The 13,967-nt window shown below is 52.4% G+C and overlaps 1 protein-coding gene across 1 annotated transcript in view; it reads right to left on the minus strand.

The window, feature by feature from the left end:
- cmip (c-Maf inducing protein) overlaps nt 1–13,967 on the minus strand; it is a 72,207-nt gene that overhangs the window by 9,937 nt on the left and 48,303 nt on the right. Inside the window, exons 10-16 of the mRNA XM_071203363.1 lie at nt 12,254–12,706; nt 11,442–11,507; nt 3,052–3,078; nt 2,917–2,965; nt 2,726–2,833; nt 1,680–1,817; nt 1,117–1,160 (exon numbers count right to left, since the gene is read on the minus strand). Coding sequence (XP_071059464.1) covers nt 1,117–1,160; nt 1,680–1,817; nt 2,726–2,833; nt 2,917–2,965; nt 3,052–3,078; nt 11,442–11,507; nt 12,254–12,706 — 885 coding nt within the window. The remainder of the gene's footprint in view (nt 1–1,116; nt 1,161–1,679; nt 1,818–2,725; nt 2,834–2,916; nt 2,966–3,051; nt 3,079–11,441; nt 11,508–12,253; nt 12,707–13,967) is intronic.

Here is a 13,967-nt window from a genome sequence, read left to right on the forward strand (position 1 = left end):
CACCGGAAAATACCTACAAATCAAACGTTTGGCAACACTTCGGATTGTTCAAGAAACGGTCAACTTGAAAAATCGCTCGCAAATTGTAAACGATGCCGAGCCGCTTTAAAGTACACAAGTAGTATGAGGAACTTAGCGACGCACATGAAGAGGCGACATGGGGTCTGCGGCTGAGAAGAGAAACCTGGAAGTTAGACGTATGAGTTCAATCACTCTGCGGCTTTCACACCAGCGCTTTCCCTTCTCAGCCCCGCTCTGCACACGGCCCACTGGCGCCCAGAGCTGCGGCATGACGTCACTGTTTACATCGCTGATGTGCTCCCCAACGGCAGCCATTACGGCGCTCACAACAACAACAACAACAACAACAACAACTGCGTCGGGTCGATGATCGTGTTGCTTTTAATCACACGAAGCCAGATTAAATTAAATAACGACTTCTCCAACCTTATACTTTGCTCCAGAGTGCCGTGGTTCATTGTTTATTAATGTGTTTCTGCAGCATTTACCGACCGCTGCAGTGCTGCTCTACACGGGAGTGTATTCTCCCGTTAGCTCCCGGTTAGCTCACACTGCAGCGGCCGCTCTAAAGTATTCACTGTCCGACTCACACAAGCAGCTGATGCATATCCCCAGTTCCCCTTAGCCTAAGTGAATGTGTGTCAGTCTGAATTGACACTGTTTGGTATCACAACGCTGTTATGAAAGTTTCTCTGGTATCAAACGGGTGATGTTGGCATAGCAACCGAAGCTAAACTGACTACTTGCATCCGATAGCTGCAATAATACAAAACAACACGTCTGCCTCTCCACAATGATCGATAACAGTGAACGGATGGTCAAAGTAAGGCACAAATAAACAGAACCACACGAAGCCTGGTTAGTGTTGCCTGACTTTATAAAGTGTGTTTATAGGCACTACTGCTTGTAGGCAGGCTGACAGTCGACCCGTGTTCAGGGGAGGTGGGTTTAGTTTCCTGCACGCCTCGACGTGAGAGAGACGTAAGCGACGCCACCTCTTAGCTCCAAAGCTCTTGCCTCTGGACCGACAATTTTTTGGAGCTGGAAATGAACCAGAGCTAAGAGCCGGCGCCGCTGCGGTGTGAACTGGAGAACCGGGCGCTTTTCAGCTCCAGCTCCGAGCCGGAGCTGAAGAGGCGCTGGTGTGAAAGGGGCAAGAGAGAGGTGTTCTGTCAGAGAGAGTGTTTAGTGTACAGCAGCCTGTGACGGCCAATCACAGTTTAGATGTCTTCCTCACTGCGAGCAGATATGAAAGAGCTGTCTGAGAAAGGTTCTTTGTATTCTTTATTGTTCCTATAGAACCCACTGCTCTCTGGTGAGTCAGCTATGGATGAGTGTTCAGCACATCAGGCAGCAGCTGGATGGGCGTGGCTCTGTGGTGTGCATGACCTGTGAGGTGTTATACCACGGTACTGTACTCTGGAGAGCTTTATGATTTGCTGCATATAAGAAATAAAACAAAATCCTCTGTCGTACCATATTGAAGTATCATTATTTTGCATCGTGTTGAATCGCATCGTATCGGCCCGTATCGCATAATGTTGAATCAAATCGTATCGAACTGTATCGCATCGCCTGGTGTTTCAAATGTATCGTTAACCGTATCGTAGCAACGTATCGAGATGCGCATCGCATCGCCCTCAGTGATGGAGATGCACATCCCTAGTCTGAATACTTACCTCCACCATGGTCTGGTTTCCACGCAGGGCCAGCAGCATGCAGGGACCCAGCTTGTTCTCCGCCAGCGAGAGCAGGAACTTCTTGGTCTTATAGCAGGAGCCCATCAGAATATGGACCTGGTGGAGATGCAGAAGGGGAACTCAGCAACACCCAGTGGTGGCCGTCAGGGCCAGCAAGGCATTCCCTGAACACGATCAGACTCCCTGACTAACCTTTAATATCGCTTTTTCATTAACATGTATTCATTATTTCCGAATAGTCTATTCTAATCACTGCTGGGGTCATTTGGGTGGATTCGCCATATGCCTGGCCCCCCTCGGTCCATGTTGATGATTGACACCTCTTTTGAACTGTTAGAGCCAATAGAATCGAGAGGGAAGTTCCTAAATCCATCTAAACATTACCATTGGTGAATGAGTGATGCGCAGCCAGAATGCCCCACACCGGAAGCTGGGCTGTAGCTCTCACACACTATATGAAATCTCAGTTTTTGACAAAAATGTTATGGTGGGTTATCAGTAATCAAGTGACACAGAGACGTTGGATTGAGCTTCAGCAGCGCTGTGATGTGTTTTAATGCCATTACCACAGCAGAGGTAAGACGAGCTGGCCGCTTTGGCTCCGTAAAGCTACGTTGCGTGTGGTCTGGTTTCGCCTGCACTGCCCTGAGTTCTGGTCGCACAGTGATGACACCTCTACAATCTGTGGACATCAGCCTTCATTTGATATCTTGTTTGTGCAGTGAGTGAGTTCTGTGCTAAGTCGGTTAGCATTTTGTTCGCTGAGTGCTAACCCAGAGGCTTGGTATTACCCTCGTGTTTCGTTTAGCTAAGAATGGTTCATATCGTCCGTTAGCTGAGCTTCTTCCCGTTAAGTGGGTGTGACACATTCATAGGTTGTTAAATGTTAAGAAGCCCTGAGACCCCGCTGAACAGGTTAGCTCAGGCAGGAAGCCACTGGAGGCTGGTGGGGAAGCACGCTCACTGAACGCCACAGACGGCTGGCTCTGTGCACCAACACTCACCATACTGGCAAACAGCTCTCCGTCGTCATCGCAGGCCACCCCCCCCGGACTGTAGAGCTGGAACCAGCCGTCTTTACCCGAGCGCACACTGAGCAGGCAGGAATGGACCTGACGGGAACACAGAGAGGTTCTGTTGGTCTCATCAGAACAGCTTCTGTGAGCCAGAGGCAAACCTGCAGACACACACTCACCTCCTGCCTCGGGTCCTCAGCAAACCTCTGAATGACATACTTCAGTTCCCTATCAGACAGAGACATGAAGACCGTGTTCAAAGTGGAAACGTACTACATGTGTGCAGCATGCTTGATTATATATGGGTTACTTACTTAGTGAATTTGGCATGTGCAAGGGCCCTGCAGAGGACACGAAGAGGGGTGGGAGATATGATCAGACAGTGTAAGGTTCATTTCATGCATTCTTTTCTGTTTCAGCCACAGATTCTTATTCAATGCCACTCTTGTATTGTGGAAATCCCAAAGCACTTTCTGTGCCCTACCCGGAAGTCTCCCGTCACTGTAACCCAGACCTATGCCGTCGCCATGTCTCACATCGATATGAACATCCTTATTTGCTCAAATCCGTGCTCCCTCCCTCACCCCCCCCAAGGGTTAGACAGACATTATACAAACGTGTAATCTAACTCTGAGCAACGCAGTAACATGTCCTCCCGCATTAACGTCCTATTGCCCCACGTGGGGCGTGTTGGCACCGGGTCACCCTGACTGCACCCACCTGGACGCCGGCATACTGACCAGCTACAGCAACGATGACCCAACGCGGGGCAACTGCCAGTGCAGCTCGCTTCACTACCCTACCCCAGAACTCATCATTACAATGTATTGTTTTACACATGTGTGAGCTGAGAGGTGCTGAGAGGTGCTGAGAGGTGCTGAGAGGTGCTGAGAGGTGCTGAGAGGTGCTGAGAGGTGCTGAGAGGTGCTGAGAGGTGCTGAGAGGTGCTGAGAGGTGCTGAGAGGTGCTGAGAGGTGCTGAGAGGTGCTGAGAGGTGCTGAGAGGTGCTGAGAGGTGCTGAGAGGTGCTGAGAGGTGCTGAGAGGTGCTGAGAGGTGCTGAGAGGTGCTGAGAGGTGCTGAGAGGTGCTGAGAGGTGCTGAGAGGTGCTGAGAGGTGCTGAGAGGTGCTGAGAGGTGCTGAGAGGTGCTGAGAGGTGCTGCTAGGTGCTGAGAGGTGCTGAGAGGTGCTGAGAGGTGCTGAGAGGTGCTGCTAGGTGCTTAGAGGTGCTTAGAGGTGCTGAGAGGTGCTGAGAGGTGCTGAGAGGTGCTGAGAGGTGCTGAGAGGTGCTGCTAGGTGCTGCTAGGTGCTGCTAGGTGCTGAGAGGTGCTGAGAGGTGCTTAGAGGTGCTGCTAGGTGCTTAGAGGTGCTTAGAGGTGCTGAGAGGTGCTGAGAGGTGCTGAGAGGTGCTGAGAGGTGCTGCTAGGTGCTGAGAGGTGCTGCTAGGTGCTGAGAGGTGCTGAGAGGTGCTGAGAGGTGCTGAGAGGTGCTGAGAGGTGCTGAGAGGTGCTGAGAGGTGCTTAGAGGTGCTGAGAGGTGCTGCTAGGTGCTTAGAGGTGCTTAGAGGTGCTGAGAGGTGCTGAGAGGTGCTGAGAGGTGCTGAGAGGTGCTGCTAGGTGCTGCTAGGTGCTGCTAGGTGCTGAGAGGTGCTGAGAGGTGCTTAGAGGTGCTGCTAGGTGCTTAGAGGTGCTTAGAGGTGCTGAGAGGTGCTGAGAGGTGCTGAGAGGTGCTGAGAGGTGCTTAGAGGTGCTTAGAGGTGCTGAGAGGTGCTGAGAGGTGCTTAGAGGTGCTGAGAGGTGCTTAGAGGTGCTGCTAGGTGCTTAGAGGTGCTTAGAGGTGCTGAGAGGTGCTGAGAGGTGCTGAGAGGTGCTGAGAGGTGCTGAGAGGTGCTGAGAGGTGCTTAGAGGTGCTTAGAGGTGCTGAGAGGTGCTGCTAGGTGCTTAGAGGTGCTTAGAGGTGCTGAGAGGTGCTGAGAGGTGCTGAGAGGTGCTGAGAGGTGCTGAGAGGTGCTGCTAGGTGCTGAGAGGTGCTGCTAGGTGCTGCTAGGTGCTGAGAGGTGCTGAGAGGTGCTTAGAGGTGCTGCTAGGTGCTTAGAGGTGCTTAGAGGTGCTGCTAGGTGCTGCTAGGTGCTTAGAGGTGCTGCTAGGTGCTTAGAGGTGCTGAGAGGTGCTGCTAGGTGCTGAGAGGTGCTGAGAGGTGCTTAGAGGTGCTTAGAGGTGCTGAGAGGTGCTTAGAGGTGCTTAGAGGTGCTGCTAGGTGCTTAGAGGTGCTGAGAGGTGCTTAGAGGTGCTGAGAGGTGCTTAGAGGTGCTTAGAGGTGCTGCTAGGTGCTTAGAGGTGCTGCTAGGTGCTTAGAGGTGCTGAGAGGTGCTGAGAGGTGCTGAGAGGTGCTGAGAGGTGCTGAGAGGTGCTGAGAGGTGCTTAGAGGTGCTGAGAGGTGCTTAGAGGTGCTTAGAGGTGCTGCTAGGTGCTTAGAGGTGCTGAGAGGTGCTTAGAGGTGCTGAGAGGTGCTGAGAGGTGCTGAGAGGTGCTGAGAGGTGCTGAGAGGTGCTGAGAGGTGCTTAGAGGTGCTGAGAGGTGCTTAGAGGTGCTTAGAGGTGCTGCTAGGTGCTTAGAGGTGCTGCTAGGTGCTTAGAGGTGCTTAGAGGTGCTGAGAGGTGCTTAGAGGTGCTGCTAGGTGCTTAGAGGTGCTTAGAGGTGCTGCTAGGTGCTTAGAGGTGCTGCTAGGTGCTTAGAGGTGCTTAGAGGTGCTGCTAGGTGCTTAGAGGTGCTGCTAGGTGCTTAGAGGTGCTTAGAGGTGCTGAGAGGTGCTTAGAGGTGCTGAGAGGTGCTTAGAGGTGCTGCTAGGTGCTGCTAGGTGCTGAGAGGTGCTGAGAGGTGCTGAGAGGTGCTTAGAGGTGCTGAGAGGTGCTTAGAGGTGCTGAGAGGTGCTGCTAGGTGCTTAGAGGTGCTGCTAGGTGCTTAGAGGTGCTGCTAGGTGCTTAGAGGTGCTGCTAGGTGCTTAGAGGTGCTTAGAGGTGCTGCTAGGTGCTTAGAGGTGCTGCTAGGTGCTTAGAGGTGCTGCTAGGTGCTTAGAGGTGCTTAGAGGTGCTGCTAGGTGCTTAGAGGTGCTGCTAGGTGCTTAGAGGTGCTGCTAGGTGCTTAGAGGTGCTGAGAGGTGCTGAGAGGTGCTTAGAGGTGCTGAGAGGTGCTGCTAGGTGCTGAGAGGTGCTGAGAGGTGCTGAGAGGTGCTTAGAGGTGCTTAGAGGTGCTGCTAGGTGCTTAGAGGTGCTGCTAGGTGCTTAGAGGTGCTGCTAGGTGCTGAGAGGTGCTGCTAGGTGCTTAGAGGTGCTGCTAGGTGCTGAGAGGTGCTGCTAGGTGCTTAGAGGTGCTTAGAGGTGCTGAGAGGTGCTGCTAGGTGCTTAGAGGTGCTGCTAGGTGCTGAGAGGTGCTGCTAGGTGCTTAGAGGTGCTGCTAGGTGCTGAGAGGTGCTGCTAGGTGCTTGGAGGTGCTTAGAGGTGCTGAGAGGTGCTGCTAGGTGCTTAGAGGTGCTTAGAGGTGCTGCTAGGTGCTGAGAGGTGCTTAGAGGTGCTGAGAGGTGCTGCTAGGTGCTGAGAGGTGCTGAGAGGTGCTTAGAGGTGCTGAGAGGTGCTGAGAGGTGCTGAGAGGTGCTTAGAGGTGCTGCTAGGTGCTGAGAGGTGCTGAGAGGTGCTGAGAGGTGCTTAGAGGTGCTGCTAGGTGCTTAGAGGTGCTGAGAGGTGCTTAGAGGTGCTTAGAGGTGCTGCTAGGTGCTTAGAGGTGCTGAGAGGTGCTTAGAGGTGCTTAGAGGTGCTGCTAGGTGCTTAGAGGTGCTTAGAGGTGCTTAGAGGTGCTGCTAGGTGCTGAGAGGTGCTGAGAGGTGCTGAGAGGTGCTTAGAGGTGCTGCTAGGTGCTTAGAGGTGCTGAGAGGTGCTTAGAGGTGCTTAGAGGTGCTGCTAGGTGCTTAGAGGTGCTGAGAGGTGCTTAGAGGTGCTTAGAGGTGCTGCTAGGTGCTTAGAGGTGCTTAGAGGTGCTTAGAGGTGCTTATAGGTGCTGCTAGGTGCTTAGAGGTGCTGCTAGGTGCTGAGAGGTGCTGAGAGGTGCTGCTAGGTGCTGAGAGGTGCTGCTAGGTGCTTAGAGGTGCTGAGAGGTGCTGCTAGGTGCTTAGAGGTGCTGCTAGGTGCTGAGAGGTGCTGCTAGGTGCTTAGAGGTGCTGAGAGGTGCTTAGAGGTGCTGAGAGGTGCTTAGAGGTGCTGAGAGGTGCTGAGAGGTGCTGAGAGGTGCTTAGAGGTGCTGAGAGGTGCTTAGAGGTGCTTAGAGGTGCTGCTAGGTGCTTAGAGGTGATGCTAGGTGCTTAGAGGTGCTGAGAGGTGCTTAGAGGTGCTTAGAGGTGCTGCTAGGTGCTTAGAGGTGCTGCTAGGTGCTTAGAGGTGCTGCTAGGTGCTGAGAGGTGCTTAGAGGTGCTTAGAGGTGCTGAGAGGTGCTGAGAGGTGCTGCTAGGTGCTGAGAGGTGCTGCTAGGTGCTGCTAGGTGCTTAGAGGTGCTGCTAGGTGCTTAGAGGTGCTGCTAGGTGCTTAGAGGTGCTGCTAGGTGCTGCTAGGTGCTGAGAGGTGCTTAGAGGTGCTTAGAGGTGCTGAGAGGTGCTGAGAGGTGCTGCTAGGTGCTGAGAGGTGCTGCTAGGTGCTGAGAGGTGCTGAGAGGTGCTGCTAGGTGCTGAGAGGTGCTGAGAGGTGCTGCTAGGTGCTGAGAGGTGCTTAGAGGTGCTGCTAGGTGCTGCTAGGTGCTGAGAGGTGCTTAGAGGTGCTGCTAGGTGCTTAGAGGTGCTGCTAGGTGCTGAGAGGTGCTGAGAGGTGCTGCTAGGTGCTTAGAGGTGCTGCTAGGTGCTGCTAGGTGCTGAGAGGTGCTTAGAGGTGCTGCTAGGTGCTGAGAGGTGCTGCTAGGTGCTGCTAGGTGCTTAGAGGTGCTGCTAGGTGCTTAGAGGTGCTGCTAGGTGCTTAGAGGTGCTGCTAGGTGCTGCTAGGTGCTGAGAGGTGCTGAGAGGTGCTGCTAGGTGCTGAGAGGTGCTGCTAGGTGCTTAGAGGTGCTGCTAGGTGCTGAGAGGTGCTGCTAGGTGCTGAGAGGTGCTGCTAGGTGCTTAGAGGTGCTGCTAGGTGCTGAGAGGTGCTGAGAGGTGCTGCTAGGTGCTTAGAGGTGCTGCTAGGTGCTGCTAGGTGCTGCTAGGTGCTGCTAGGTGCTGAGAGGTGCTGCTAGGTGCTTAGAGGTGCTGCTAGGTGCTGAGAGGTGCTGCTAGGTGCTTAGAGGTGCTGCTAGGTGCTGAGAGGTGCTGCTAGGTGCTGAGAGGTGCTGCTAGGTGCTTAGAGGTGCTGCTAGGTGCTGAGAGGTGCTGCTAGGTGCTGAGAGGTGCTGAGAGGTGCTGAGAGGTGCTGCTAGGTGCTGAGAGGTGCTTAGAGGTGCTGCTAGGTGCTTAGAGGTGCTGCTAGGTGCTTAGAGGTGCTTAGAGGTGCTGCTAGGTGCTTAGAGGTGCTGCTAGGTGCTGCTAGGTGCTGAGAGGTGCTGCTAGGTGCTGAGAGGTGCTGAGAGGTGCTGAGAGGTGCTGCTAGGTGCTGAGAGGTGCTTAGAGGTGCTGCTAGGTGCTTAGAGGTGCTGCTAGGTGCTTAGAGGTGCTTAGAGGTGCTGCTAGGTGCTGAGAGGTGCTGCTAGGTGCTGCTAGGTGCTGCTAGGTGCTGAGAGGTGCTGCTAGGTGCTGAGAGGTGCTGCTAGGTGCTGAGAGGTGCTGCTAGGTGCTGAGAGGTGCTGAGAGGTGCTGCTAGGTGCTGCTAGGTGCTGCTAGGTGCTGCTAGGTGCTGAGAGGTGCTGCTAGGTGCTGAGAGGTGCTGCTAGGTGCTGAGAGGTGCTGCTAGGTGCTGAGAGGTGCTGAGAGGTGCTGCTAGGTGCTGAGAGGTGCTTAGAGGTGCTGCTAGGTGCTGCTAGGTGCTGCTAGGTGCTTAGAGGTGCTGCTAGGTGCTTAGAGGTGCTGCTAGGTGCTGCTAGGTGCTGCTAGGTGCTGCTAGGTGCTGAGAGGTGCTTAGAGGTGCTGCTAGGTGCTGCTAGGTGCTTAGAGGTGCTGCTAGGTGCTGCTAGGTGCTGCTAGGTGCTGCTAGGTGCTGAGAGGTGCTTAGAGGTGCTGCTAGGTGCTGCTAGGTGCTGAGAGGTGCTTAGAGGTGCTGCTAGGTGCTGCTAGGTGCTGCTAGGTGCTGCTAGGTGCTTAGAGGTGCTGCTAGGTGCTGCTAGGTGCTGCTAGGTGCTGCTAGGTGCTGCTAGGTGCTGCTAGGTGCTGCTAGGTGCTTAGAGGTGCTTAGAGGTGCTGCTAGGTGCTGAGAGGTGCTGCTAGGTGCTGCTAGGTGCTGCTAGGTGCTGAGAGGTGCTGCTAGGTGCTGAGAGGTGCTTAGAGGTGCTGCTAGGTGCTGAGAGGTGCTGAGAGGTGCTTAGAGGTGCTTAGAGGTGCTGCTAGGTGCTGCTAGGTGCTGCTAGGTGCTGAGAGGTGCTTAGAGGTGCTGCTAGGTGCTGCTAGGTGCTTAGAGGTGCTGCTAGGTGCTTAGAGGTGCTGCTAGGTGCTGCTAGGTGCTTAGAGGTGCTGCTAGGTGCTTAGAGGTGCTGAGAGGTGCTTAGAGGTGCTGCTAGGTGCTGAGAGGTGCTGCTAGGTGCTTAGAGGTGCTGCTAGGTGCTTAGAGGTGCTGCTAGGTGCTGCTAGGTGCTTAGAGGTGCTGCTAGGTGCTGCTAGGTGCTGCTAGGTGCTGCTAGGTGCTGCTAGGTGCTGAGAGGTGCTTAGAGGTGCTGAGAGGTGCTGAGAGGTGCTGAGAGCTGCTGAGAGGTCAGGGGTCGGCAACCCGCGGCCCTTTAAGCCCTCTGCTCTGGCTCCCTTGAGCTTAGACAAAAATAAGAAGGAAATAAAATAAAAGTATTTGTAGGACTATTTATATTTTGTTGCATGGTTGAAAATGTTTCGTATGTTGTATTTTGAGGTGAAACTGTGACACATAAATAAAAAACAAAACGGTTTTAATTAGGTCAACTAAAATATGCATCACATCCTGCTACGGTCCTGCGCGAGCGCCTTTTCCTGCAGGCGAATAACCTGACCCCCGGCTCGATGAGCGAACTATGGATAAATCAAAGAAAAGTACCGGAGGAACACAGGATGTAGTTCTGCGTGGACAGAGTTATCTGCTCTCACAGCAAACGATGCTGGTTTACCGGGATGTCTGATATGTAGAGAGACGTTGTCAACGGTGGTGCAGCCTTTATGAGGGAGAGGAAGCCAGCTGACGACCTTCAGTCATCATTCAATGGGTATGTAATTTATTTCAGAAAACACTTTTTGTTATATTCCATGGAATGCTCTTAACGTCCCGATAGCAATGAATATATTAAATGCTTTGACAATAAATACATACAAAAATGTATCTGTGGAAGCCGTAGCGCTGTAAAAAGCACGACCAATCATCTGCCTCGGCCCGGCTAAAGTAACTGGATGGCCTACCTGCCTGTCAGCCTTCCATCTGTGCACAAACTTATCTCGTGCCCTCATTGGTCATGTGTGCGTTCGTGTGTGTTGGAGGAGGGGCTCTGTAAGAAAGTCTGAAGGAAGTGGCATATTTTTTCCGGTTGTGTATTTTCAAATTCTAGCGCACTCGAGCTGGTTTCTCCATTCTTACCTTTAACTCTTTTTAAGGTGCAGATATATGTTTTATTTATTTCAAAGTGGGCCCATTTTAATAATTGTTTCCCCTTCAAATGTGCAGAGGACTCCCCAAGTGCTGTGTTTAATTTATTTTAAAGTAGGCCTGTGTAGTATTTGTAATTCTCCTTATAAAAGTTATTTGTTTCTTATTAGAGGTTAACAGTTTTATATCATGTAATAAATAGCGTAATAAATGCAAAACAACTGTAGTTTTTGTCTGATATAACAATAAAACACTATGAAATATGTTTTGCGGCTCCAGACGAAACATTTTTTGGGAAAAAGGAGCGAAATGGCTCTTTTGGTCAAAAAGGTTGCAGACCCCTGTGATAGGTGGGTTGAGCCAGCCCAGCTGTTGACCCCTGTTTCTGGACATTATGCTGAGCTCTTGGTCCCAATCTTTTCATCTGACTATAGGCAAGAAATCAAAAAAACATACTGTCCAAATGTTGGACTGGTCTTTTAATACAGTACAAAATTAGAACTATTTTCAGAAGTCCCAGCATGGTCCTGTTGTGTTCAGGGCATCCTACAGGCGGACAGCATGTGTGCATGTGTGTGTGTGTGTGTGTGTGTGTGTGTGTGTGTGTGTGTGTGCAGACTGATGGAAGCTTCTTAGGGCCAGTGAGTGTAACTGATGAGACTCAGCGTGTCCTGGCTGCAGGGCGCTGGGGAGTGTTGTTGCTTTCCTAATGACGTCTGAAGCCAGCGCCCAGGCACCTGTGGCCAGGTGAGTAACAGGTGCACCCGCTGCTGGAGAAACAACAAGCGCTCCCCCAGTCAACCCTAATGAAGCAGCTCTGGAGCAGCCAGCCAATCACAGTAGACTCAGGCTTCTTGAAGCCAATTAAAGGGACTCTCTGTGGAGGAGAAGCCAAGCAGCCCCGGGGCACGGCAAGGTGCCTCGTCCACGTCAGAAGAAGCCCCAACAGTGTCCTCTGAGAAACAAGCATCCACCCAGAGGCGGCGGTGCAGGGAGAGGGTACTCACTCTTTAGGAAAGGGGATGGGCTGCAGCAGGCTGGCGAGGGCAGGTCTCCAGTCCTCATAGTCAGACCTGCGAGACAACAAGGTGCAGCAGATAAAGAGTGTTAGAGTGAAGAGCAGCGTGCAGCCTGGAGAGCTGGAGGAGCTGAGATGATATGACTATGAGTTCAGTGACGCTGTGACAGCGTCGCTTAGGCCGTCCTGTGGTTGCCACGGCTACATCCTACACAAAGAAACTCACACACACGTGCTGCTGCCCCTTCAGGCTGTGGAGGAGCTCTTCCTGCAGTGCGCCTCTGCGTGGGTCTTCCTATAGACGCTCTAACAGACGGCTGCGTGTTCGACTGGAGAACTCACTAAACATAGACACTCGTCTCAGTAAGCCCGTGAGCGGGTCAGACGGAACCAAGAGCATATGTGGCCCACTGATTAGGTTCCTTCTGTAACTGAAATGATGCATGTCTTTAATACGGTCACAGCGCACGTGCTACTGGAGCAGGCAATGCACTAATGCCCTACTACACTGTTACCTCTTTATTATGAGCAGACTGCAGCAGAGGATCCAAGAGATCAATCTGTAGCTTCCAGTACGTTCTTCAGACAGCGAACTCTACCGTCCCCGAAGCGGCCAGCAAGGGTCCTTTAGTGGTGTTTAACAGCATCGTCTACCCTCTCATGTTGTTCTGGAAACACGTTCTAACTGCTTAGTGGGCAGTTGTAGTTCTTAGATGACTCTTAGAATATATCAGTCGGGTATCGGATCAAAGCCACAGGAATCAAGTGTGTGTCATGATGTGTAGCGATGTTTGAACTCACAGCATCTTGAGGATGAGCGCGAAGCAGCCCAGCACGCGGTCGGCCTGCGCCGGCAGCTGGATGGACAGAGTGCTGAGCGCCGGGCTGACCAGCAGGCAGTCGATCAGGTTGGGTTCACTGTCGCCCCCCGATGGCCCGCCTTTCTGCCTGCTGTTGGCCGAGTTGTTGTTGCGCTCCAGCTCCACCAGGATCTCACTTGAGTTGACGACGGAGGGAGGAGGGGAGAGGGGCAGGGAGGGTGTGGGGAAGGAGATAGGAATGGACGGGGTGGGGTTTGAGGGGGCAGGAGGAGGCGGCTGAGGAGTACTGGGGGTACCAGAGATGGGTAGGACGGTGGCAGGCGGAGGCGTCGGAGGCTCAGGGCGCAGCAGGCGCAGCGGCATGGGTGGCTTGCGTTCGTTCTGCTGCTGGCAGCCGTTCCTGATCTCCTTCAGGCTGGGGGAGTTGTCCCGACTGCAGAGAGGGGGAGGGGAGAGGTTATACCACACAAAGACGACACTCAATCAGGGCCATCCAGTGTCAGGGACAGCAGTAAGAAGAGCCAGGAGAGATGGCTGCCCGAGTGACGGCCCTTTGTGTCTTTGAGTTCTGGAAAAGTGAACTAAGAAGGATGCTCCTTGGGGCAAAGGCTGCTAATGAGATCATGTAGCCCATGATGTGGTTAATCACAGCTACATCGCATATATATATATAGCTCTGAACAAATGAAGAGACCACTACAATGATGGCAGCCATGCCCTTCACACGGCTTACAAGCCTAAACTCCAGGATATTATTTAAACAGGATACAAACAATGTATAACTGTTACATTTCTAAAGGGTTACAATGTTATTAAAAACTTAAAAAGATCAAATTGGAGAAAAATAGGAGAAGCTGCCTTGACCAATGACATTTCATCTTTCACACACGGAAACCCTGCTGCAGAATACTGCCGACTGAGGCTGCGGCCCCACGAGGATGAAAACGGCTAAACGCATAGGATTAACACAAACGCAAAAAAGCTTCTGTCCACACGCAATAGTTATCCGGATAGTGTCTGCCCACACGAGACCGCTCCGTTTAGCTCCAACCGCTGGAGAAGCTGCAGTACATATGCAGGAGCCTGTAGGTGGCGCTGTAACTTCCTCCACAAAAGCAGCGAAGAAGCATGGTTGTCATGGTTGCCCTTCTGTTTATTCTCCGCGGTGGGGGCCGAGGGAACCGGGCAGAGTTTTTCGCCAGTCAGCGTGTATTAAAGTTGAAATCTTCCGGACAAAATGATAAAAGTGCCGGTCAAAGGTCTTCTTTGTTATTTATTGAGCTTTAAAACAAATGAATAACGACTCTATATAATATAATGATAAAATACACGGAGCCTCTCTTTCTCCTCCCTCTCTTCGGACAGCGCCAGTGTCTGTCTCATGCAGCAGCTGATCCAGTAATCAGTGACCCGGCCGACTGTAAAAATAAACATATTATTAACTAGTTTAGGGAGTTTGAGAGGTCATTAAAATAGCTAAGGGCGATGATCTGACTTGAAGTGTGTGTTTTGCTGCAGAGGGAGGAGCTGCAGGTGAGCAGAGCTGCCTGTCTCCGTCCTGTCAGATTAGACTTCACTCGCGAGAGAAAGATAAATCATCTGAATTCAGGGAACAGTTTACTTTGACGTGGGGGTGAGCAGCAGAGGTGGGGAGAGGCGGGGCTATTGCCTCATCATTATTGCTGTAGATGTTG

Source organism: Pseudochaenichthys georgianus, chromosome 6 (assembly GCF_902827115.2).
Source record: "Pseudochaenichthys georgianus chromosome 6, fPseGeo1.2, whole genome shotgun sequence".
Classification (NCBI taxonomy): domain Eukaryota; kingdom Metazoa; phylum Chordata; class Actinopteri; order Perciformes; family Channichthyidae; genus Pseudochaenichthys; species Pseudochaenichthys georgianus.